General features: G+C 46.4%; 2 protein-coding genes across 2 annotated transcripts in view; both read left to right on the top strand.

Moving 5' to 3' along the window:
- LOC123759514 (uncharacterized) overlaps positions 1–8,250 on the top strand; it is a 9,903-nt gene extending 1,653 nt beyond the window's left edge. Inside the window, exon 3 of the mRNA XM_069334875.1 lies at positions 7,161–8,250. Coding sequence (XP_069190976.1) covers positions 7,161–8,250 — 1,090 coding nt within the window. The remainder of the gene's footprint in view (positions 1–7,160) is intronic.
- LOC123759330 (muscle M-line assembly protein unc-89) overlaps positions 1,771–27,047 on the top strand; it is a 519,867-nt gene continuing 494,590 nt past the window's right edge. The window contains exons 1-2 of the mRNA XM_069335077.1: positions 1,771–1,838; positions 14,168–15,413. Of these exons, the coding sequence (XP_069191178.1) occupies positions 15,019–15,413 (395 nt within the window). The 5' untranslated portion in view covers positions 1,771–1,838; positions 14,168–15,018. The remainder of the gene's footprint in view (positions 1,839–14,167; positions 15,414–27,047) is intronic.

The following is a 27,047-nucleotide window of genomic DNA, read 5'->3' as shown; positions in this document are numbered from 1 at the left end:
AAATACGCCTGCAGACCAAAATGTACTTAATGGTACAGTACACCAATTCCCCAACCCTACGACACACACACACGCACACGACGGTGTCGCCGGTGGCCGTGTGGACAGCACGCTTAACACGTAATCCTGTGGCCCGGTTTCGATTCCCGGCGCCGGCGAAAAAAAAAATGGGCAGAGTTTCTTTCACCCTGATACCCCTGTTGCCTAGCAGTAAATAGGTACCTGGGAGTTAGACAGCTGTTACGGAGCTGCTTCCTGGTGTGTGTACTCACCTATTTGTGCTTGCGGGGGTTGAGCTTTGGCTCTTTAGTCCCGCCTCTCAACTGTCAATCAACTGGTGTACAGATTCCTGAGCCTACTGGGCTCTATCATATCTACATTTAAAACTGTGTATGGAGTCAGCCTCCACCACATCACTGCCTAATGCATTCCATCCGTTAACTACTCTGACACTGAAAAAGTTCCTTCTAACGTCTCTGTGGTTCATGTGGGTACTCAGTTTCCACTTTTGTTTCCAGTTTTGTGTGTGTGTGTGTGTGTGTGTGTGTGTGTGTGTGTGTGTGTGTGTGTGTGTGTGTGTGTGTGTGTGTGTGTGTGTGGAAAAAGAAGTTGATTGATTGACAGTTGAGAGGCGGGCCTAAAGAGCCAGAGCTCAACCGCCGCAAACACAACTAAGTGAACACAACTAGGCGAATTCACACACAGATCCACACAAAGAAATAGCAATGAAACGAGCGGTCGTGAGTTCCATTACAATAATTATCTGCACCATTCCTAACAAGACAGTGAGTTGCATTCTCTGGCATGTGTATATACATGCGAGTCATCGTGCGTGACAGCGTGCGTGCGTGTCAGCGTGCGTGCGTGTCACTAGACTCTCGATCGTGGCGCCGAAATCATTTTACAATATTGAGTCATGCGAGCTATATCTCTTCATTACCTCTTTCGAAGATAAACTCATTCTGAAGATCTTTCGTGCACTCTTTCGAAGATCTCATTCACGCATTGAATAGAGCTAATTAGTCCCGCGCGCATCAAAAGCAACAATAATTTTTCCTAGCGTCTCGTTTGGAAGAAAAAGTCACAAATTAGTCCACCTGGCTGTGACTCAGTTCAGGTCTTCAAGAGGAATGCAAGTGTCACGCTTCTCGCGTCACCCACAGAACACCGCAAGAGGAACACCTAAAAGTTTTCAGTTCACTCCCCTTTTTTTCTCAGTGCGTGGGAGGCGACTCGCCAGGTGGGGCAACGGGCCCTGAAACGAGCCAGCTTGAGCTGTCCTGTGGAAAATAACGCATCCTGCTACCTGAATGTCCTCGTCACTCCTAAAATATTCATGGAATTCGTAGTGGATATCGCCAGGGGGTTCCATAAAATGTTGTGTGGGGGATGATTACAGCGCGAGGTGTACCATAGCGGGAGAGAGAGAGAGGGTACAGGGGCGGTACACTGCAGCGGGGTACATGATGCTCGAGGTGCCGGAAAGTAAACAGAGCGGTCCCGGGTCCCTCCCGGCGGCTCATGCGCGCGAGCCGGCCGCCAACACCGTGCCACTTGCCAAGTTTTACTTATCAACAATATTTTCTCGGTATTTACACTCGTTTCAGGTATATTATCACTATCGCCTATTCGGTAAATATAATCTATGATGTATTCAATATGAAATATGTAATTAAGCTGTAAACAAATGAGGGAAAATATGGATTGTGAAAAGTTTGGGTGGTGGCGACCGGGGGAGTAGCTCAGTACAGCTTGATGTTGTCCTGGTGGCGAGCTGATGTTTCCAGCAGTGTGGGAGAGCCAGTGGTGGAGAGCAGGCGTGTGCCGCTACCTCGCCGGTACGGGGGGCCTGGGAGCCTCACCCATCCCCCTTTTCAATATGACCTTGTTCTATTCATCTGTCAATGACCTTATCTATATTAGAGGGGAATGTAACTCAAAGCTAGCTAGAAATGTGCTTCGAGGTTTCCGAGTGGGGTCATTACCAGTGCCAAGGTGGTGCCACAATTCTCACCTGTGAAGGAGGTGATAGTGCAGTGCCGCCTGGCTCAGTGTTAGTGAGGGCCATAGTGCCTCCTGGCGCTGGGTGCCACGGAGATCCGTGGTGCCATGATGCTTGTTGCGTGAACAGCTAGCTAGCACGGCACGACGCAGTAGTGTAAAAATATAATCATATCCATCTAAGAAATTAATAATATGAACCCTGAGTTATCTAAAAGAAAATGACCCAAAATGCCATTTAACATTTGCAATTTCTAAAATTAAATACGGTAAAAAATTGGTATGAGCAGTGATATTTAGTGTTGGAAAACGATTGACAACGGTTTGTCGTGGCAAGCGACAAGCCGTTGTATATAACTGACGACAAGGGCCAGTTGCTTGACTCGGATGCGAGCGGCAGGAGAGGTGTGAGGTCTGCCTGGGTCAGTCACGGTAACCAGGTGTTGACGCGAGTGTGTCATGCGTTGACACCTCTCATCCACGTGTTACAGCTCCCGGCCACGTGTCCAGTGCCCGCACTCCCTGTCCTCTTGCGTCATGCACACGTCGTAACCCAGTAACGAGATACACGTGTCAAAGGCCCCATCCCCCCTCACTCACCGTCTCATAACTTGTCATAGACGTGTCAAAGCCCCCACTCACCGTCGTATACACACACGTGTCAAAGCTCCTCATCAAATCAAAATTCCTCATTTATATAAATGACTTTACTGCAAAAGTTGAGTCTTGTATGTCGATGTTTGCAGATGATTCAAAACTAATGAGAACGGTTTAGACACATGAGGATTGTAAAACTCTCCAGGATGACTTAAAAAACCTGCAGATATGGTTCGAGAAATGACTGCTGGAGTTCAACACCAATAAGTGTAAGATGATGGAAATGGGAACAGGAGTTAGGAGACCGAAAGGCCAATACACGATGAAGGAAAACAATCTCCTTAAAACGACTAGAGAAAAAGACCTGAGAGTGGACGTAACACCAAACTTAACACCAGAGGAAGATGTAAATATTATAATGTCAGCTGCATACCCCACGCTGGCAAAAGTCAGAACATCCTTCAGGAATTTATATAAAGAGTTTTTTTTAGATCACTGTATATTGCCTATATGAGACTAATTTTAGGGTATGCCGCCGCATTGTGGAGCCCCAGTCTAAAAAAAACTATGGAAGTTCGAATGAGTGCAGAAATTTGTAACGAGACTCGTCCCAGAATTGCGAGGGCTGAGGTATGAAGAGAGAGATTGAACCAACTAAATCTGACGACGCCAAAAAGGATGATGATCAAAAAAGGAAGACGGGAGACATGATTTAGACGTACAAAATACTTAAGGGGAATAACAGGGTGGAAACAAAAGAAATGTTTTCAATGATTACCAATATAACAAAAGGGCACGAATGGAAGCTCAAGACTCAGATGTGTCATTGAGATGATTGAAACTTCTTTTAGCGTAAGGGTAGTGAGCAAATGGAATGACCTAGAGGAGCAGGTTGTAGAGGCTAACTACATTCACAACTTTACCAGCAGGTATGCAACCCGTTCTCGCAAATTCGTAAAGTCAATATTGACTTATTAACTACGTGCATAGGTGATATACTAAACATAATAGATAACCTTAAAAAGATTCATAGAAAACACCGACCTTACCTAACCTTGTTAGTATCTTAAGATAAGCATCTTATTGCTTCGTAATTACAATTATTACTTAACCTATACCTATTATAGGTTAGGTAATAATTGTAATTACGAAGCAATAAGATGCTTATCTTAACATACTAAGTAGGTTAGGTAAGGTCGGTGTTTTCTATGAATCTTTTTAAGGGTATCTATTATGTTAAGTATGTCATCTATGCACATATTTAATAAGTCAATATTGACTTATTAAATTTGCGAGAACGGGTTGAGGTATGATAGGGAACTAGGGCAGGTCGAGTTATTGTATTAGACAACCAGCGGCTAGAAAAGGTGGGTCTAAGAGCTAGAGCTCGATCCTGCAGTCACACAGAGGGGAGTACACTCGCGCGTACACACACACACACACACACACACACACACACACACACACACACACACACTCACTCACTCACTCACTCACTCACTCACTCACTCACTCACTCACTCACTCACACACACACACACACACACACACACACACACACACACACACACACACACACACACACACACGAGATACGTAATCACCAGTCTGGAGAGTGTTTACGCACCGCTCTTGAGCCGTATTTGAGTACCGAGTTTACAGCACATCAGGTGTAAACCTTACACAGCTCACCGAGTGACGTTACTCCACCCATTCAGAGCTGTACTCGCCTAGTTGTACCTGCGGGGGTTGAGCTCTGGCTCTTTGGTCCCGCCTCTCAACTGTCAATCAACTGGTGTACATATTCCTGAGCCTACTGGGCTCTATCATATCTACATTTGAAACTGTGTATGGAGTCAGCCTCCACCACATCACTGCCTAATGCATTCCACCTGTTAACTACTCTGACATTGAAAAAGTTCTTTCTAACGTCCTTTTGGCTCATTTGGGTACTCAGTTTCCACCTGTGTCCCCTGGTTCGCATACCACCCGCATACCAGTTTATTTTTATCTACCCTGTCAATTCCTCTTGATAATTCTGTAGGTAGTGATCATGTCTCCCCGAGCTCTCCTGTCTTCCAGCGACGTAAGGTGTATTTCCCGCAGCCTTTCCTCTTAACTCATGCCTCTTAGTTCTGGGACTAGCCTCGTGGCATACCTCTGAACTTTTTCCAGCTTTGCCTTGTGCTTGATAAGATGCGGGCTCCATGCTGGGGCCGCGTACTCCAGAATTGGGCATACATATGTGGTATGCAAGGTTCTGAATGATTCTTTACACAGGTTCCTGAAGGCAGTTCTGATATTAACCAGCCTTGCATACGCCGTCGATGTTATTCTTTTGATGTGGGCTTCAGGAGACAGGTTTGGTGTGATATCAACTCCTAGATCTTTCTCTCTGTCCATTTCATGAAGGACTTCATCTCCCATTCGGTATCTTGTGTCTGGCCTCCTGTTTCCACTGCCTAGTTTCATTACCTAACATTTACTCGGGTTGAACTTTAGTAGCCATTTGTTGGATTATTCATTCAGTTTGTCTAGGTCATTTTGTAGCCTCATACTATCTTTCTCTGTCTTACTCCTGTGTGTGTGTGTGTGTGTGTGTGTGTGTGTGTGTGTGTGTGTGTGTGTGTGTGTGTGTGTGTGTGTGTGTGTGTGTGTGTGTGTGTGTGTGTACTCACCTAGTTGTACTCACCTAGTTGTGCTTGCGGGGGTTGAGCTCTGGCTCTTTGGTCCCGCCTCTCAACTGTCAATCAACAGGTGTACAGGTTCCTGAGCCTATTGGGCTCTATCATATCTACACTTGAAACTGTGTATGGAGTCAGCCTCCACCACATCACTTCCTAATGCATTCCATTTGTCAACCACTCTGACACTAAAAAAGTTCTTTCTAATATCTCTGTGGCTCATTTGGGCACTCAGTTTCCACCTGTGTCCCCTAGTGCGTGTGCCCCTTGTGTTAAACAGCCTGTCTTTATCAACCCTGTCAATTCCCTTGAGGATCTTGAATGTGGTGATCATGTCCCCCCTAACTCTTCTGTCTTCCAACGACAGTGTGTGTGTGTGTGTGTGTGTGTGTGTGTGTGTGTGTGTGTGTGTGTGTGTGTGTGTGTGTGTGTGTGTGTGTGTGTGTGTGTGTGTGTGTACTCACCTAGTTGTATGCGGGGGTTGAGCTTCGGCTCTTTGGTCCCGCCTCTCTACTGTCAATTAACTGGTGTACAGGTTCCTGAGCCTACTGGGTTCTATCATATCTACACTTAAAACTGTGTATGGAGTCTGCCTCCACCACAACACTTCCTAATGCATTCCATTTATTAACTACTCTGACACTAAGCAAATTCTTTATAATGTCTTTATGGGTCATTTGGGTACTGAATTTCCACCTGTGTCCCCTAGTGCGTGTGCCCCTTGTGTTAAATAAACTGTCTTTGTCTACGCTTATCAATTCCTTTGAGAATCTTGTATGTGGTGATCATGTCCCCCTAACTCCTGTCTTCCAGCGACGTGTGTGTTTACTAGTTGTGTTTTTACGGGGGTTGAGCTTTGCTCTTTCGGCCCGCCTCTCAACTGTCAATCAACTGTTTACTAACTACTATTTTTTTTTCCCCACACCACACACACACACCCCAGGAAGCAGCCCGTGACAGCTGACTAACTCCCAGGTACCTATTTACTGCTAGGTAACAGGGGCACTTAGGGTGAAAGAAACTTTGCCCATTTGTTTCTGCCTCGTGCGGGAATCGAACCCGCGCCACAGAATTACGAGTCCTGCGTGCTATCCACCAGGCCTACGAGGTGTGTGTGTGTGTGTGTGTGTGTGTGTGTGTGTGTGTGTGTGTGTGTGTGTGTGTGTGTGTGTGTGTGTGTGTGTGTGTGTGTGATGTAGTTTCTGAACCCTGTACCCACTAGGGGTCTGTTGTCTAATGCAGGGGTTCCCAAATTGATCATATAAATGACTCCCCTGATGTGATGACCCCCCAGCCCAGGACCCCCCGCCCCAACAAAATTAATACCCCAGGATGTACATATAATATTTACATATTGTTACGTAAAGTACCAGCAATAAAGTAGAACGGTTTTACTTTAATTTTTTTCATGTTTTAAATACAAAGCAAAGGTAATGATTTTCAAACTCCCACAGTACACACACACACTCTCCCACAGTACACAGACACTCCCACAGTACACAGACACTCCCACAGTACAGACACTCCCACAGTACACACACACACTCTCCCACAGTACACAGACACTCCCACAGTACACAGACACTCCCACAGTACACAGACACTCCCACAGTACACACACACTCCCACAGTACAGACACTCCCACAGTACACAGACACTCCCACAGTACACAGACACTCCCACAGTACAGACACTCCCACAGTACAGACACTCCCACAGTTCACACACACACAGTATACAGACATTCCCACAGTACACAGACACTGCCACAGTACACAGACACTGCCACAGTACACACACACTCCCACAGCACACACACACTCCCACAGCACCCTCCAGTATCACGCCCATCCACCAGTATCACCCCCACCCTCCAGTATCACGCCCACCCACCAGTATCAACCCCCACCCTCCAGTATCACGCCCACCCACCAGTATCACGCCCACCCACCAGTATCACGCCCACCCACCAGTATCACGCCCACCCACCAGTCTCACGCCCACCCACCAGTATCACCCCCACCCACCAGTCTCACGCCCACCCACCAGTCTCACGCCCACCCACCAGTATCACGCCCACCCACCAGTATCACGCCCACCCACCAGTATCACGCACACCCACCAGTATCACGCCCACCCACCAGTATCACGCCCACCCACCAGTATCACGCCCACCCACCAGTATCACGCCCACCCACCAGTATCACGCCCACCCACCAGTATCACGCCCACCCACCAGTATCACGCCCACCCACCAGTATCACGCCCACCCACCAGTCTCACGCCCACCCACCAGTATCACGCCCACCCACCAGTATCACGCACACCCACCAGTATCACGCCCACCCACCAGTATCACGCCCACCCACCAGTATCACGCCCACCCACCAGTATCACGCCCACCCACCAGTATCACGCCCACCCACCAGTCTCACGCCCACCCACCAGTATCACCCCCACCCACCAGTCTCACGCCCACCCACCAGTCTCACGCCCACCCACCAGTATCACGCCCACCCACCAGTATCACGCCCACCCACCAGTATCACGCACACCCACCAGTATCACGCCCACCCACCAGTATCACGCCCACCCACCAGTATCACGCCCACCCACCAGTATCACGCCCACCCACCAGTATCACGCCCACCCACCAGTATCACGCCCACCCACCAGTATCACGCCCACCCACCAGTATCACGCCCACCCACCAGTCTCACGCCCACCCACCAGTATCACGCCCACCCACCAGTATCACGCACACCCACCAGTATCACGCCCACCCACCAGTATCACGCCCACCCACCAGTATCACGCCCACCCACCAGTATCACGCCCACCCACCAGTATCACGCCCACCCACCAGTATCACGCACACCCACCAGTATCACGCCCACCCACCAGTATCACGCCCACCCACCAGTATCACGCCCACCCACCAGTATCACGCTTCTCTCAGGAAATTAAGTTTTCTCGGTCGGGCAGTGAGGTAAAGTTCCGTTACGTTGTGACTAACACTCAAGTGGCAAGACGAGAATGATGATGATGATGATGATGATTGTGACGGGGATGATGATGATAATGGTGAAGGGCATCCATAGTGATGAATGATGTGCAGGTGTTACCAAAGGTTCGAGTGACTGTTACTACCAATGCCCTGCAGGGTATACTCATCACGCTCCCATGTATATACTCATCACGGCCCATGAATATACTCATCACGCCCCATGTATATGCTCATCACGCCCCATGTATATACTCATCACACCCCATGTGTGTACTCATCACGCCCCTATGTATATACTCATCACGCCCCATGTATATGCTCATCACGCCCCATGTATATACTCATCACGCCCCATGTATATGCTCATCACGCCCCATGTGTATGCTCATCACGCCCCATGTATATACTCATCACGCCCCATGTGTGTACTCATCACGCCCCTATGTATATACTCATCACGCCCCATGTATATACTCATCACGCCCCATGAATATACTCATCATGCCCCATGTATATACTCATCACGCCCCCATGTATATACTCATCACGCCCCATGAATATACTCATCATGCCCCATGTATATACTCATCACGCCCCATGTATATACTCATCACGCCCCATGAATATACTCATCATGCCCCATGTATATACTCATCACGCCCCCATGTATATACTCATCACGCCCCATGTATATACTCATCACGCCCACAACCTCTGCACCCCCCTCCCTCCACCCCCACATAGAGGGAGCGGTGTGCTGGCGTGCCAACAAAATCTGTTCCTCTCCGCCAAGGAACGAGCAACACAACTCCACCACCACAGCAAGCAACACACCACCACAACACCACATCAAGCAACACACCACCACAGCAAGCAACACACCACCACAACACCACAGCAGCAAGACACCACCACAACACCACAGCAGCAAGACACCACCACAACACTACAGCAAGCAACACCACAACACCACAGCAAGCAACACACCACCACAACACCACAGCAGCAAGACACCACCACAACACCACAGCAAGCAACACACCACCACAACACCACAGCAAGCAACACACCACCACAACACCACAGCAGCAAGACACCACCACAACACTACAGCAAGCAACACCACAACACCACAGCAAGCAACACCACAACACCACAGCAAGCAACACACCACCACAGCAAGCAACACACCACCACAGCAAGCAACACACCACCACAGCAAGCAACACACCACCACAGCAAGCAACACACCACCACAGCAAGCAACACACCACCACAGCAAGCAACACACCACCACAGCAAGCAACACACCACCACAGCAAGCAAGACACCACCACAACACAACAGCAAGCAACACACCACCACAACACCACAGCAAGCAACACCACAACACCACAGCAAGCAACACACCACCACAACACCACAGCAAGCAAGACACCACCACAACACAACAGCAAGCAACACACCACCACAACACCACAGCAAGCAACACACCACCACACCACCACAGCAAGCAACACAACACCACAACAAGCAACACACCACCACAACACCACAGCAAGCAAGACACCACCACAACACCACAGCAAGCAAGACACCACCACAACACCACAGCAAGCAACACACCACCACAACACCACAGCAAGCAACACACCACCACACCACCACAGCAAGCAACACACCACCACAGCAAGCAACACACCACCACAGCAAGCAAGACACCACCACAACACAACAGCAAGCAAGACACCACCACAACACAACAGCAAGCAACACACCACCACAACACCACAGCAAACAACACACCACCACAGCAAGCAACACACCACCACAGCAAGCAACACACCACCACAGCAAGCAAGACACCACCACAACACAACAGCAAGCAAGACACCACCACAACACAACAGCAAGCAACACACCACCACAACACCACAGCAAACAACACACCACCACAGCAAGCAACACACCACCACAGCAAGCAACACACCACCACAGCAAGCAACACACCACCACAGCAAGCAACACACCACCACAGCAAGCAAGACACCACCACAACACCACAGCAAGCAAGACACCACAACAAGCAAGACACCACCACACAACAGCAAGCAACACAACACCACAACAAGCAACACACCACCACACCACCACAGCAAGCAACACAACACCACAACAAGCAACACACCACCACACCACCACAGCAAGCAACACAACACCACAACAAGCAACACACCACCACAACACCACAGCAAGCAAGACACCACCACAACACCACAGCAAGCAACACACCACCACAACACCACAGCAAGCAACACAACACCACAACAAGCAACACACCACCACACCACCACAGCAAGCAACACACCACCACAACACCACAGCAAGCAACACACCACCACAACAAGCAACACACCACCACACCACCACAGCAAGCAAGACACCACCACAACACCACAACAAGCAACACACCACAACACCACAGCAAGCAACACACCACCACAGCAAGCAACACACCACCACAGCAAGCAAGACACCACCACAACACTACAGCAAGCAAGGGGGTGACACAGGCACACATATGTACGGCACTAAACACTAGTTTATCATATAGTGTCCGGGTAGCGGGCGTCACGGGAGCCATGGTCTCCGCTTCCCTCCTTCACAACAAACCATAAAATACAATTAGCTACCAATGCGTATCCTTACAGTGAGAACATGTAAAAAAATACGCAAGAAAAAGCTAGGTGCTGGAGGGAGGTGTTGGGAGGCAGGTTGTGGGAGGGAGGGAGTGCGAGGGAGGGGGTGCGAGGGAGGGGGTGTGAGGGAGGGAATGTGAGGGAGGGGGTGTGAGGGAGGGAATGTGAGGGAGGGGGTGTGAGGGAGGGGATGTGAGGGAGGGGATGCGAGAGGGAGGTGGCGGGACGGGTATTAAAGATGATAGGTGGAGGGATCCGGATTAGAGGGACGGCTGGTGACCTTGACGCCAAAGTTACTTCCCAGCTAAATATTGGTGTCGCTGCGGTGCTTGTCGGAGCTGCAAGCACGAACGCTACTATGAAAACGTTGACCAATTAACCCCCTCCTTTCTCCGCCGCCCCCTCCTCCCCCACCCTGCTTGGCTAGGGCTCGAGAAAATAAGGGGGGAGGGGGAGAGAGGGGAGAAAGGATGGGAGGAGTCATAATTGTTGCGGCGTTGAAGGAAATATCTCCAACAGAGAGTTGGGTCCCGTCAGCGGCAGGGGCGGCCAGATCGATCCTCCCGAGCCCCAGGAAGTTTGGGCCAGTGTGTTCGGCGCTCCGAATGTGTCCTCCCTCCTTCCTTTCCCCTCCCCCTTCTCTCCCCTTCCATCCATCACCCTCCCCTCTGTCACTCTGTCAACACAAACCTGTTTTTCTTCCTATACCTAAATCCATATCCCCCCCCCCCCCGTACTTTTCTCTTAACTATTCCTACCTTCTTCCTTACTCTCCTCCCTACCCTCCATACATAATCCTGCTGCAATCTTCTTCCTTATCTCCGTACAGCCTCCCTCTCCTCCACCTCTCCTTCCTCTCTCTGGTCTCCTGGTTTATGAACTCTTCCCCCCACCATCTTCCTCATGCTATACATAACACTCTGTGTGTGTATATACTCACCTAGTTGTGCTTGAGCTTCAGCTCTTTGGTCCCGCCTCTCAACTACCAGTCAACTGGTGCCTATTGGACTCTTATCATATATACATTTGAAACTGCGTATGGAGTCTGCCTTTACCACATCACTTCTTAATGCATTCTTTTTAATGTGTCTGTGGCTCATTTAGGTATTCAGTTTCCACCCATCCCCTTGTGTGAGTGCCACCTTCGTTAAATAATCTGCCATTATTTACCCTATCAATTCCCCTGAGAATTTTGTATCTTGTAATCATGTCTCATAACTCTTCTGTCTTCCAGCGACGTGAGGTTCATTTCGTGCAGCCTTTCCTTGTAGCTCAGACCTCGTAGTTCTGGAACTAGTCTGGTGGCATACCTTTGAACTTTCTCCAATGATCTGAGGGTTGACAAGGTATAGACTCCATGCTGGAGCCGGGTATTCCAGGATTGGTCTGGGCACATGTGGTATACAAGGCTCTAAATGATTCCTTACACAAATTTTTAAAGGCAGTTCTGATTTTAGTCAGCCTCGTATACGTCGCTGATGAGATCCAGTTTATATGGGCTTCGGGATACAGGTTCGATGTGATATGAACTACTACAGTACATCCTACTCTCTGGCCGTTTCATTGCTTTACATTTACTTTAGTTAAACTCTAGTAGCCATTTGTTCAGTTCGTCCAGTTCATCTAGTACCTTTTCTCTACTAAACTCTAGTTTCACTTTTCCTGTCTTCCGCAGAATTTTCGCATCATCAGCAAACATTGATAGAAACGAGTCTATTCCCTCGGGGAGATCGTTTACATATATCAGAAGCAGGATGGGGTCCAAGGACTGAACCCTGTTCGCCTCCGCTTGTGACGTCTCACCACTCTGAGACCTCACCCCTCACAGTGACTCGCTGTCTTCTGTTGCCTAGGTTTTCCTTTATCAACTGAAGTACCTTCCCTTTTATTCTTGCCTGCGTCTCCAGCTTATGTACTAGTTTCTTATGGAGTGCTGTGTCGAAGGCTTTCTGGCAATATAAAAATATGCAGTCTGCTCGCTCTTCGCTTTCTTGTCTTTGTATGTGTGTGTGTGTGTGTGTGTGTGTGTGTGTGTGTGTGTGTGTGTATAAATTTAGTAAACATTTGTTTTAGTACTCACGTACTTATGGACTTATTTCTGCGTGTAAAGAGTGTGTGCGCGCCATCGAGCGTGCGTGAGTACACAGTTTGTATATCTGCGTAGCGACCCTCACCTGTGCTTGTAGTGACTGGAGTAGTTAGCAGTACGAATCGATAGTGGTACTGCTTCATGGCGATAGTAGTGAGAGTAGACAGTGGTGAGAGTACTACTATCTACCTCACAGTGAAAGGTAGATAGTAGAGTAGACAATAGTGGGAGTAGATAACAAACCTACCTTACACGGACCAATGCTTTGGAACAACAATAACTACTAGTGAGTGGGGGGAGGGGGAGCTGTCGAACACATGGGGCCGGCTGGGGGGGGGGGCGATCCCCTGGCTCCTAAGGCAATTTTTCACCTCAGATTGATTTCCTGTCACCATTTGTGCCTGTTGAAAAGCTCCAATTGTAGCCTGAGCTCTCCTAATGACCTCGTTTGTATATGCCTCTTAACTTACCCTAAACCCCCCCTGGCACCACTATCCCCAGTATGGGCGACCCCGGGACCTGTCCCAGTGGGACCAGGGACGTGGACGGTAGTTACATTTGCATACCAGGGCCCCTACGAGATGGCCTCCTTAGCTAAACGGAAAGGAAACGGAGGCGAATTGGTAATATTTCCGTGCTGCTGTCTGTGATGAATTGTGGGTCCTCGGGAAGGTGGGTTTGACCTTAGTTCAGCTGGAGCAGGTCTTGGTGAACCTTGGTTGATTCTGGGTTGACCCGGAGTGCTCTAGGTTCAACCAAGATTGGCCGGGGGTAAACCTTGAGAAGCGTCATATGATCTGAACTGACTTAGGTTAACGTGCGATATCTTGATATAACTGTAATAGCTTCCTTTTGTTTAGTTTTGAACTACCCTGAGTTGATCTGGGTAGCCGTGGAGTGACCCAGGTTGGCTTACTGCAGCACAGTTGCCCCCAGGTCACCTGAGATGACCCAGGGTCACCTGGCCTCATACAAAGCCAGTATAATATTTCCCTAGCATATGTCAAACGCATAATTCACAATTTTCAACATGGAAAAATGTATAAAGCTTCACTCATGAGTGGATAGTGATGTGAGCGTTATTTCCAGGAGATAGTGATACGTCAGTGAATGGTTTTATGGAAATTTAAAGTTATCAGATCGGGGCCTTGTGTTGCAATGGTCAGTATTGCAGGATATATTGGGGAATAGTGGCCCCCGAGGAGTGCAGGCGCGCGGTCCCTGTAAGATGAGAGGCTGGCCACCGGTGTCGGCGCGGGCCCTGCCAGACGCCTCGCCAGGAAAACACGAGTTCTAGGGCGGTGCGGGGCCGTTACCACAGACTGTGCCAGGACCCGGGTGGTGGTGGTAACGCTGCAGCGGGACACGTCAGAGGGCGGAGGCAGGACGCTGAGGACGGCACGGATAGCGGACACGAACTCAGCAGTTCCTTAGACGAGCAGCTCAGCTCGCCTAAGGACTCTCCGAGGCAGATCCGCAAATCAGGTGGGTTGAGGGCCACTGGCGGGCATAGCACTCGTGGCTATACCAGTCTGAGTGGCTCGGGCTCCCCCTCGTCACTCAAGAAGTCGCAGGGATCAGCCAGGAGTAACGGCAGCGGCGGCGCCATCAAGAAGCGAGTGAGGTTCTCGCAGAGTGTGAGTGTAGTGCGGCCGCCGACCTCACGCCTCACCACCCTCACCAAGCAGAGTCTGGGCGCCATCGGGGCCCTGGCCATCAGGGAGCGTTATGGCGAGGGTAGCGAGTGCTTCTACGCCAGCTTCAGCCCCACGTCCCATGCACTGAGGCGCCAGAGGCAAGGCGCCGCCGCAGGAGACTACAACCTTGTTCCCGCCAACCCGAGGGGCGCCGCGTGGGCGGCAGACACCGCCGTCGGCAGGATCACCAGCAGCGTCTCCTGCACCAGCTTCTCCACCGGGGACGCGCCGGTCAGAGTGAAGATGCTGTCGTACATGTTACCAGTGGAGGAGAAGGTGAGCTTCAGCGAGGGCGACGCCTCCTCCTTCACCCCCCTCAGCGACGACCGCTCGCCGGTCTCCGAGACGAAGCCTCTTCTGGGCGACGAAAAGTCCGACAAGCTGGCCTCCATGGGTGACCCGGTGCACCTGGAGTCTCCCTCCACCGAGGAGGCCAAGCTCATCATGGAGGAGAAGGAGAAGGAGAAGCCTCAAGACCCGGACATGGAGATGGTAGATCTGAAGGGAGCCGGAAGTGACGACAGGAGCCCGGCTGCCAGCGACGACAAGTCAGTCTTTAGCGAGACTCTGGCCTCGCCGGGCTCAGACGACCGCTCCATCATCAAGACTTCAGCCTCCGCTAAACCAAGTCTTAAAAGGTGAGTACAGCTTTGAATTTATCCCTCTGTGTTTTCCTTGACAGTGGCGGCGTCAGCAGGAAGCGATTAAACAACCAGCAGATCGTCAGGAGCTGACGACACTCGAGGCTAGAGACAGGGAGGCTGAAGGCGGGCAGCTGACAGTAACTCTTCTTGCACTAAATGTCCGTCTGTCCTATCGCTCTCCTCGGCACTTACACTCACAGTGACGTCATGTGTGTGGCACTCAGCCTCCCGTCATGATGCTGACACTGTCATAATGATCGACGTATTCTGTAAGTCTTAATCCACATTTCAACATTTGTCAGTCATAAACTGATTGATCACATCTTCCTGTTAGACTTGGCACGAGCTTGCTACACCGTCTGTGGCTGAAGGCATAGTGCCAGCCCTTCCCTCACGAGGACCACACGAAGGCTCAGGCAGTTTGCTAGCCCCCGAGTACACACCTCTTCACCCCCTGTGTGTACTCTACACCAGCCTCCCACTATGTATATGAATACCTGCTCCCCCCCTCTTTTTGAACTACTCAACGCCTTACGATATTACCGCGTAAATTGTTCATCACCTCTCCCCTCAGTGAGGTGTTGAGACAATGATCAAAAGTTGTTATGGAACACAACATTTCACCCCCCCCCACAATCTTCGAGCTCATCATGCTCCCCTCCCCCCCACCCCTACTCTGTCCCTGTCGTGTCTACTTTATAATTATCACATCAACCAAGCTTAATACAAAGACATCCTCCGCACTGCCTTGCAGATTCGGAGGTCTGCCGGCATTAATAATGGTCCGACACAGAATTATGGGGTACTGGGTGTGGGGTCGCTGTGTGGGGGGACACTGGGTGTGGGGGACACTGAGTGTGTTGGCACTGGGTGTGGGGGGCACTGGGTGTGTTGGCACTGAGTGCGTGGCACTGGGTAGCTTTGATAAGGTCGACATTATGCATTCCTCTCTTAGCTTAACTAGGCCTAATATACTGCACTAACACATGAGAAGAATCATGTTATATATTTATTAGTACAAACAGCAATTTTCGAAACCTGGTGTTCTCCATTGTCTTCGTAAAATCATTCAAGTTGTGACAACAGGCTGGCGACCAAACTTCTTGTAAGTGATTTTGCTGGTATTCAGTAAAGTGAAAAACTACATCATAATCTTATTAAAATAAATAATATACAGATGAAAACAATTTCTGTATTCAGAGTGTATGGCCTCATAATTTCCGTACATACATTACGGTCTTGTAATGCTGCCAAAAGGCTAAATGTACCGGCAAAGTACAGATCTGACTTTTAATTAAACGTTTTTGACAATGATGTGTATAATAATAATAATATCCATAATAAAATGAATTCTAATAATAATACAGTATTGTTATTATTATTAATAACAGCAGAAACATAAAGAGCAGCAGTAACTACAGCGGCAGTAGTAGTAATGGTAATAATATTTTTAACAAATAAATTTAAGATACAATCAGGGGCATTATATTCTGAGAGATGATGGCAGTGTCACCATGTACGCACTAAAGTTCAAATTCAAATATGTTTATTGAGACAAAAAATACATCTCAAAGGTATAGAGCAGCTTAAATTATACTATTTCTACCCCTCCTCTACTTCAAGTCCCTCAGGGGGGCTCACAAATCCAATGAGTACAAATCCACAAATCACAGTACAAGAATCTACGCACTCAGGGGCTGTGTATATAATTTTCGAGGGGCTAATTTTCATATAAAAAAATTAGTTGTTTAGGGTGCTAATAAATTGAACTAACAATATAATTAGTAATTTCTTCTTATGCGTTGCTAGACTAACAGGAAAAACATGGTTATGGCTTTTCCCATCATTAATTTTATATATCGATCTTACTATTGCTTCAAGATGGCTTCCTAGTTGTATAATTGTGGAAAATGGCAGACATTAATTTTTCTCGTTGTACACACAATGTCTACTATATTTTTTTAGTCTCTTGGCGATCCAAACAGTTCATAGTAACTACTTATTAATAGTCATGAAGCCTATGCAACAGAATACTTTCAGAGCTCCGACGTTGGCAACACTGACAAGCAAGCATTCCCCAAAGTGTTGAGACCAGAAAAATCTTGTTAATGTCACAACGCTGAGAAGCATAAACCAGTCATTAATATGACGTTGTTCGTGTGCAGCACCACGACCACAACACGCTAAATATACAGCACTTCGTATCTTGCGTGCAGTTGAGAAGAGTATCGCACTCATAAATAAATCTTGCTCGCTATCAATAAAATGAGGTGTGTAATCAGTTACGTTCTTTTAAAGTGTCAAGTTCAAGGTGGTGTCGCATTAAGCGCTTGTTGTATTATATTATTATTTGTGTAGACCATGAAAGTCAAACACAGGCTACCCGTTATTGACTTAAGTGATTTACCTCGCGGCTGAGTGGATAGCGCTCTTGGGACATAGTGCTAAGGACCCCGAGTTCGTTTCCCAGCCGAGGCAGAAACAAATGGGCATAGTTTCTTTCACCCTGATGCAACTGTTCATCTAGCAGTAAATAGGTACTTGGGAGTTAGACATTCCTGGAGGTGAGTTGTGTGTGTGCGCGTGTGTTAGAAAATGTGTAGTAGACATAACAGAGGAAAATAAATTGGTTAGAAAGGCAGGGTCCAAGAGCTAATATCTCTATTCTGCAAGCACAAATAGTAAACATACACACACACACCATGCGAGACTAACGCCGGGTTGCAGCCTCATGAACTCTTGCTTCTCGTATTGTAACCCAAGTTAAAACATACACAATCATTCTGAAAACATTTAGACCTTTTAGATATTTTTTTAGTGATTTGTCATATATATATATATATATATATATATATATATATATATATATATATATATATATATATATATATATATATATATATATATATATATAATGTGTGTGTGTATTTATATAAAAACGAGTGCCAAAAATGTTGTTTCGAAGAGGATTATATTCTTGATATATATATATATATATATATATATATATATATATATATATATATATATATATACTGCCTTTTTGTACGGAGTCGACCAATCCGTTCAAAATGCAATGTTATTGTACATATTAAAACACCGTAATATTAATGTTTTCCCTGCCTTACCCTTGTTAAGTTATTGCTTGGGTTCTAATTTGGTCAAGCAGTTGCATTTTGTACGTAGTGGCAAATCGAGAAAAAGGGCTGTGGCTCCAGGAATTCAATCAATTTATTGTCAAGGTGACTGTAATTCAGGGTAGACGCCGGTACGTGTATTCCTTCCCAGCGACAACCTTGTCTATAGAAGCAGACGGTAACTGGTGCAATAATTCATCCTTATAAAAGGTCTTAAATAACTTCCACTATTACGTGTCGTAGGCTAGAGCAAAGTGTTTATTTGTTATACCTTAGCTAATAAAGTATCTCAACTGAAAACTAATTTAAACGCGAACAAAAAATGATTATTACGTTTGTTGACATTAATTTACTAGTCAGGTAGCCAGCCTCGGGTCTGGGCGGGCTCTCAACCACTGGGAATTCAATTCACTTGGAAAATGCGATGAAAATTATCACTCCTCAAGAGTTATATTTTTTCAACACAAAAACAATATCAGAATATTAGAAAATATGATTTTGTTTAATATTCTTATCGTTAAATTAAATATTTATTGAACGTTAGGTTATACTTTATTACTACTTGAATATTTCCCTTTCAATATTTTACTGACTCAAAAAAATTAGTATGCAATTGTTGACAATTCACACACTATAATCATCAATAAAGTTACACACACAATAAATTTATCAATAAAGTTATAATCACAACAATAAAGTTAACTGATGCATAACAGGATACCAGCTCTATACAAATAAAGTCATTCGCGTAGTCTGAAAACGAGAAAGAAAAGGAAATGAAAGTTGTGTGATTGTGACGAGGCTTCTCAGTGGCTAGGGTTCCAGCAAATGCGCGCTCTCGCACTCGCTCTCTCTCGCTCTCTTGCTCTCTCTCTTGCTCTCTCTCTTGCTCTCTCTCTTGCTCTCTCTCTTGCTCTCTCTCTTGCTCTCTCTCTCTCTCTCTCTCTCTCTCTCTCTCTCTCTCTCTCTCTCTCTCTCTCTCTCTCTCTCTCTCTCTCTCTCTCTCTCTCTCTCTCTCTCTCTCTCTCTCTCTCTCTCTCTATATATATATATATATATATATATATATATATATATATATATATATATATATATATATATATATATATATATATATATATATATATATATATATATATATATATATATATATATATATATATATATATCGCTGCACATTTAAGGCTGTCGTGCGGTGGAACCAATTGATTTGGCCAGAACCAAATGTATTGTTGTATCCGATTGTTTCTCCAAGGTGACTCACAGTGTATTACGGAATCCTCTGGATTTCTAAAGAGTTTTGTAGTGTTTTTCGTTAATAGCAATACAAAACAAGAAAAAATGTAACTGGTATGGGAGATTAAATAATATATCTGGAAGTATGCTTATAACGTTCCACCAGAGTTGACGTGAGGTGACCGTCCTGGACACCAGTCACGTGACCCGTCAGTACGTCGTATGACGTTCCGATAATTTATATAAAATAACGATACTCTTCTGGAATAAAATGCTGAAGAACCAAATCTTATTATAAAGCCGATTATAATTTAACGGATAACAAATAGGTAACTGGTGTGTTTCTCAAGCTGGGTGTTTACGAGATAAACATTCGCAAGTCACTACACTCTTGGATTGCGTCTGTGATGAGTGTCGAGCTGGATGGCAAAATGAGCCTTGTTGTGGTAACAATAACTGGTGATATTCCAATGCCACAATGTAACACCAATTACACAGTAGCCATGTTGTTCCTTTTATACTAAAAGTGGATATCCGGCAAAGATTCTCAGCAAAACATAATCGGCGATACGTGGCATTAAAAGGGCCTGGGAGCAAGTATACTCGTCAATTTTTAGTAGTTGTAAACATTGTGGATTATTTCCTCCATCTTTTGATAGGCACACCATTTTAATTAGCAGAGTAATGATTTTTTTATTGTTGCCGCCGGAGGCGGCTAGTTTATTGTGCACCCCATACCCATCCTGTGAGCGGTAGCGCAAAAAGCATTACAGAAGGCACAAAAAAGTAGGTCTTTATCAGACCTCATATTAGATTATTACATAAACAATTTCATCTATCCTTCACACCTTATAGTTACAATGTCAGCTAGTTACAGAGAAAGTGCCATTTCAAGAGCTATATATTTACAGTAAGTCATTACACATTAACGGTAGGTCTTATCGCTAATACATAATAGTTTGACCAATGGAGATATTACAGTCATAGGGGAGCTTCTGTTTATTATTAGTCTTCACAATACACTACTTGTTTCTTAATCTCATATGTCGTTTATCTACTGGAAGCAAAATATGGATACAGTGCAAGGATTTCAGGTAATTTATCCATGGTAATAAGATAGGTTGCCATATCATACAGAGTGAGCTTAGATTTATCTCTAAATGGCTCAATTTTACTACAATCCAAGATATAGTGTTCGTGTGTGTGTCCCTGTCTTTGTCCACACACTTTATACTTTACTTCATCTTAATCCCTATACACGCCGAACTGCCAGAGTAAGGACCTCAGCACCATCCCGTGAACCATGGAGATAATTGTCCCATTACCATTAGAGTCCCATGAACGGGACTCTAATGGTATGCAGTTTACATTTACGGTGAACTAGGGTGTGGGTGCCTAACCACTTGGGCTGGACGGTAGAGCGACGGTCTCGCTTCATGTAAGTCGGCGTTCAATCCCCGACTGTCTAAGTGGTTGGGCATCATACCCAAATCCTTATCCTGACCCCTTCCCAGTGATATAGAGCCGTGATGGCTTGGCGCTTTCTCTTGATAGTTCTCTTCCCCTGGGTGTGGATGATAGGCAGTGTTAGTCTGCCTGTTATCCACAGCCATCTATCTAGTCGGTGGCGGAAGGAGTGTTGGTCACATGTAAACACAGAGTTCGGGTACATTGCTGATAATTTGTTAGTGATAAACAGTCGTAGGCTTAAATATTAGTGAAGGCACAACCTGGATGAAAAATTGTCTCGGACTATAGTTAAATTACACTTGAAACCTCATTCTGGTGTGCGACTGTTTGAATAGAACATCTTGACTTTTCTTCGCGTGCATGCAAGATGTTTGAAGTATTCCGTGAAAGTTAATGTGTAAATATGTACATTGTCATCTCGTTCTGGTCTGAAAATCAGTGTGAGTAGTGTTGGCAATATTCAGGTCGGCAGATGCACAATTACCGGAAGTGGATACCGAGCTATCTAAATTGGCAGTAAATCAGAGAAAACGTGCGGCTGTTTGCCCAGTATTTTGGTATAACCGTTGTACATGTATCGTGGACAAATATAGCGACCATTCGCCAGATTTGTTGCCATTGTTGACAGGAGATAAGCTTAGAGGGAATGTTTGTAACGCCCGGCACAGCCTCGTATTACCATAAACGGCACATCTGGTTTACGGTAGGAAGAGACACGCGTCCCAAACTACCAGTTGGAAAGGTGCTTTAGCGTAATTGAAGCTACTCAATTTGTACGTATTTTCGGACAACTGAACATCGGTATCGGTATTAGGTAGAGTTACGTAAGTTCGAACGCTTATATATATATACTATGTATATATATATATATATATATATATATATATATATATATATATATATATATATATACTATGTATATATATATATATACTATGTATATATATATATATATATATATATATGTGTGTGTGTGTGTGTGTGTGTGTGTGTGTGTGTGTGTGTGTGTGTGTGTGTGTGTGTGTGTGTGTGTGTGTGTGTGTGTGTGTGTGTGTGTGTTATATCAATTTTAGTCTTTCGTTGAATCATAGGCTAGTACAACATGGATTTTTATCATATTTTTACAGTCAACTTACGTTAATATAAAGGAAAAGTTTATTATAAATAACAGAAACTGGCACAGTTTTAGCTAGAAAATAAAATATTATAGTCATTTTTTGCTAACATTTGTGCGATTGAACAAGTGCATCACCATTAGTATTACTGCTTCTGTGAACTGTTGCTTGTTAACTACTGTTGTTGACATTATCGCTACACAGTGATTTACCAACACACATCACCACTCGATTTACATTGGTGTATACATGTATAATCCCAGCCCGTCCTCCTAAGACTTCCCCAACGTCAAGAAACTGTCGTACTAAAGTGCCCTTATCTTAGCCTACCAGAGAACCCAAAAGAGAAAATGGAACAGTATGTGAATTTCGCCAGCCGCTACCATTTTGAAGGACAATTTTTGGCCTTGAGTAGTGAATGCATCAAAATGCGACGTTCTTCGGTGCTCCTCAGTGCTCAGCTAGGACGTGGCTCTGCAGTACTGAGCTGGGACTGGCTCTTTAGCATTCAGCAAAGACGGTGGCTCTTCAGGGCTCATCAAGGACAGTGGCTCTTGAGTGCTGAGATAGAACAGTGTCAGTTGAGTGCTCAGCTTGGACAATGGCTCATCAATTTTCAGCTACGATAGTGGTCCACAAGGATATCGAGAATTCCGTATGCAGCTAGGACTTGGGGGCTTCAGTACGCAGCCACTAGACCACTGAGAGCTCTTGTGTCCAGCGGGAACAGATAACCCCAGTAATTGTGTCAATTCTATTTCCTCGACAGATGCCCAGTGGGCCCTGTTGCTAGCTCAGCTGACTCCATACTCATCACCTCCAGAGCTGCATTAGCGATCGCAGGCGTGGAATCACCTGACATTTCGTAGAAATCCGTAGACTGACAAGAAGCCCATAGAAGCACCACGCATCTTTTACCATACAAAATAATCACAATGACTGAAACAAAATTATGTAATCACGTGTCATTAAATATAACTTCACAGCATCAAACAGAATGCCATAGTATCACACTACATCACAAGGAACAAATTTAACAAAAATATCTTCCCGACACATGAAACAGCCTTCCCTTCGGCTGTTTAGGGTGCCTGACGGCTGAGTGGACAGCGCTCGGTATTCGTAGTCCTAAGGTTCCGGGTTCGATCCCCGGCGGTGGCGGAAAGAAATTGTCATTCTTTCACCCTGATGCCCCTGTTCACCTAGCCGTCAATAGGTGCCTGGGAGTTAAACAGCTGCTACGGGCTGCTTCCTGGGGAATGTGTAACAAAAAGGAGGCCTGGTCGAGGACCGGGCCGCGGGGACGCTAAGCCTCGAAATCATCTCACAATAACGGAGGGTTCCATCAGTGCTGATGGATGCCCCTATGGAGGCATCCATCAGCAAACGTTTGCTACGGTGGAAAGCAAATATTGAGCGGAATAAGCTTCCGCTAGAATTAGTAAATATTGGTTGCAAATCTACGACTCTCTCGAGCCTCGTATTCTCACCTAACCTTCCCCCTTTTCGTTTGTCGTTATTTCCCCTTTCACGTATCTTCCCCCCCCCCCCCCCTTCGACCACCATATTTTTCCCCCACGTCCTCTCTGTCTCCTTATCGTGCCGTTCCCCCATTCTTCCTTTCCTTGTAGCTCAATGTCAACTTGCAGTCTGTGTATACCCCATCTTCTGCACCTTGCGAATTAGTGCGCAACTGTTGTATTTTATTTCTCACGTCAGTGAGAAATAAAATTCCCTTGTCTTTGAAGTGGAAAGGAGTGTAAAGCATCTATATCCAATTATTAATTGAACACAAAGGAGAACTCCGGGCTCACCATAGCCCGTGCTGCTTGGAACTTTTTGTTCCAAGTAGCGAATCTTAAACAACAACAACAAGTTATTAATTAGTAGGCTAGAACGATTTCTGCTACATTTTCTAAGTTGTCACGAGGCTTCTCGTAACGACGTGACGTTATGTTTAGTTTTATTGTGACTACCCTATTTTTGTATCCAAGTGTGTCAGCATTGTTTTTTCATTACCCCAGAGTCAGTATCATATTTCTTTGCATTATTTGTAACATTATAAAACCACATAACATCCAGCCCAAAAACATCACCAAAAACTTAGGTCTACTATAGGTCTCGAAAACAGCCGGGCAAGCAAGTCACTTGAAGGTCTGATATTTTACCTAATTAACATAGGCCTACCGAACCTAAACATACCATTTAATACATTAGGAGCCGGCACCATAGCTTCTGCTGGTAGTTGCGTTTGGCCACTATCGTCGCCGATCGGTCCTGCTTGTCACTCCATATGTTTTATTATCGAGTCAATATGGTGTCGCTTTTCCACTTTTTTGAGCCAGTGCGACACACCATTTACTCTCTGAGTCAGTGTGACGTCCCCCTTCCACTTTATGCGAGGGTGCCACGCCCCTCTCCCCCCCCCCCTTCCTTTCCCATCAAACATCGCCACCCTACCGACTGTCGACATTCAAAGCCGCGTCCGGTCCTTTCTATGCGATTGAGCACCCCAAGCGCTCATGAATCTCGCCTTGGAGACTGAGCACACACCTCCCCCTAGGTGATTAAGCGCAGTCCAGCGTTTATTTACCCTCGGGGATTGATCCCACTAGGGCTCACCTACCGTTGAATGAGCCTACGGAACCAATTAATCTCACCGATAGAGCCCCCCAAGCTCTCACATCTCAATGATCGAGCGCACCAAGCACCCCAACTCCCGGCAAATGACGGGGACCAAATGAGAGCCCTCCCTCAGCGGCTGAGCTCCAACATATACTCAGCTCCATTCTTCGACTAAGCCCCGCCAAGATCCCATCGTTCCTCGACGACAGAGTGCCACCAGGCATACCCTGAATTAGCATAACTAATAAATTTTTAACTTCTACTCCTGGCTTCCTCCCTCCAGAGCCGCCCCCCCCCCCTCCTGTCTGTCTCTCTGTCTGTGTATCATTTATCAGTATATTATATAGGAATTATTTTGAGTTAATCTTATCAAGAAGCTGATTACTATGAGGGCTGGTCTATTTAGCGTGTAATAATTGGTTTTGGTTTCCTCTGTTTTTCTGTGCTCCAGATGGTGTGGCACAGTAATGTGCCGCTCTCCTGCTTGATACTCTGGACTATGGCTGTCCCCACTGTACATAGACACTTCTATGGTCGTGTTTCGAAACTGCTTATATTAGATGATATATGTAATAAATAACGCTAGGCACGACACACACACACACACACACACACACACACACACACACACACACACACACACACACACACACACACACACACACACACACACACACACACACACACACGAGTTTCATTATTTCTGCGCGTCCCACCGGGAGTTTCAATTTGGTGAAGCAATTCTATAGCAGCCGCCATCCTATGGTTGCCCCCCCCCCCCTCCCCCACTCCCGTAGAGCAGACTCTGCTGGCCACCATTGCCTCTGCTGCGTTAATCCCCAAATAACCTCAAAGACCAACTTCTTTTCACTTTTAATCCACTTCAAGCCTCATTTGCACTGAGGCGAGGGTAGGTGGGGGGTGGAGGGGCGGGGGGAATGGTAGGAAGGAGGTGGTGATGGTTAGGTGACGATGTGGTGGGGATGATGATGGTGTTGGCGACGTGGTGGGGGTGATGGTGGTGTGTTGTGGCTCCGTTGGATGGAGTGGTGGAGATGTTGAGGAAGAGAGTGGTTGTGGTGGGGATGGAGTGGCTGTGGTGACAGAGGTTACGGGGGGATAGTTGATGGTGTTATCCATCTAGGTAGAACTCGCCTACATGTGGCTGCAGGGTTGAGCGTCAGCTCCTAGCCCCGCCTTTAAAATATGTTTTTTGATTTAATGCAAATACCCTGCTCTCTTACTTTTCTTAAATTTTAACTTGTCAATTGGGTTCGCTTCAACCACTTCTCCGTTTTATCCATTCCACTTGTTTACAACACTGACATTGAAGAAGATTTTTCTAACCATCTCTGTGACTCATTTGAATCTAGGTTCCATCCTTACCTACTCGTTCTGCGGTTCCTTACTTTGAACATGGCGTCTTTGTCTACTTTGGCAATTCCCCATAGAATTGTTTATATTATTATCGTGATCTCTTTATTCGTCATCCAGTGTGTTGAGTTCCAGTTTCTTGAGTGTTTCTGCGCAGCTCGGATCCCACAGGACAGGATGAGCACTGTTGCATGTCTTGGGTTCTGTTCAAGTTTTTCTTGGCTCTTTTCCAAATTGGGTTCTATGCTGGGGGCTGCATACTCAAGGGTTGGTCTCACATAGGTTGTGTATAGTACGGGAATGGCTCTTTTGTATAATAATGCTATACGGATGTTGGCCGGTTTGTTGTGTGCCTCTGGCGTTCCTCTCTTAATGTGTGCCTTTCCTATTCAATTTGGGGTTCTGATTACTTACTCCCAAATATTCAGTTTTATGATGTAGGAATGTGACCATAGAGGGATGTAAGGGTGGCCGTGGTGATTGGGTGTGGTGGTGTTGGCTGTGGTAGGTGCGGTGTGGTGGTGGCTGTGGTGGGGTGTGGTGGTAGTGGCTGTGGTGGGGTGGTGGTAGGGTTGAGAGAGACCTTTTGTCGAAACCAAAATTACCTCAGAGCAGATGGGACGTATAATCTTCCACTCGCAGCATGACAAAACAGCCCCAAAATTAGATTC

This window comes from Procambarus clarkii, chromosome 32 (genome assembly GCF_040958095.1).
Source record: "Procambarus clarkii isolate CNS0578487 chromosome 32, FALCON_Pclarkii_2.0, whole genome shotgun sequence".
NCBI classification, from domain to species: domain Eukaryota; kingdom Metazoa; phylum Arthropoda; class Malacostraca; order Decapoda; family Cambaridae; genus Procambarus; species Procambarus clarkii.
The sequence above is the reverse complement of the archived record's forward strand: the minus strand, read 5'-3'. Positions and strand labels throughout refer to the sequence as shown.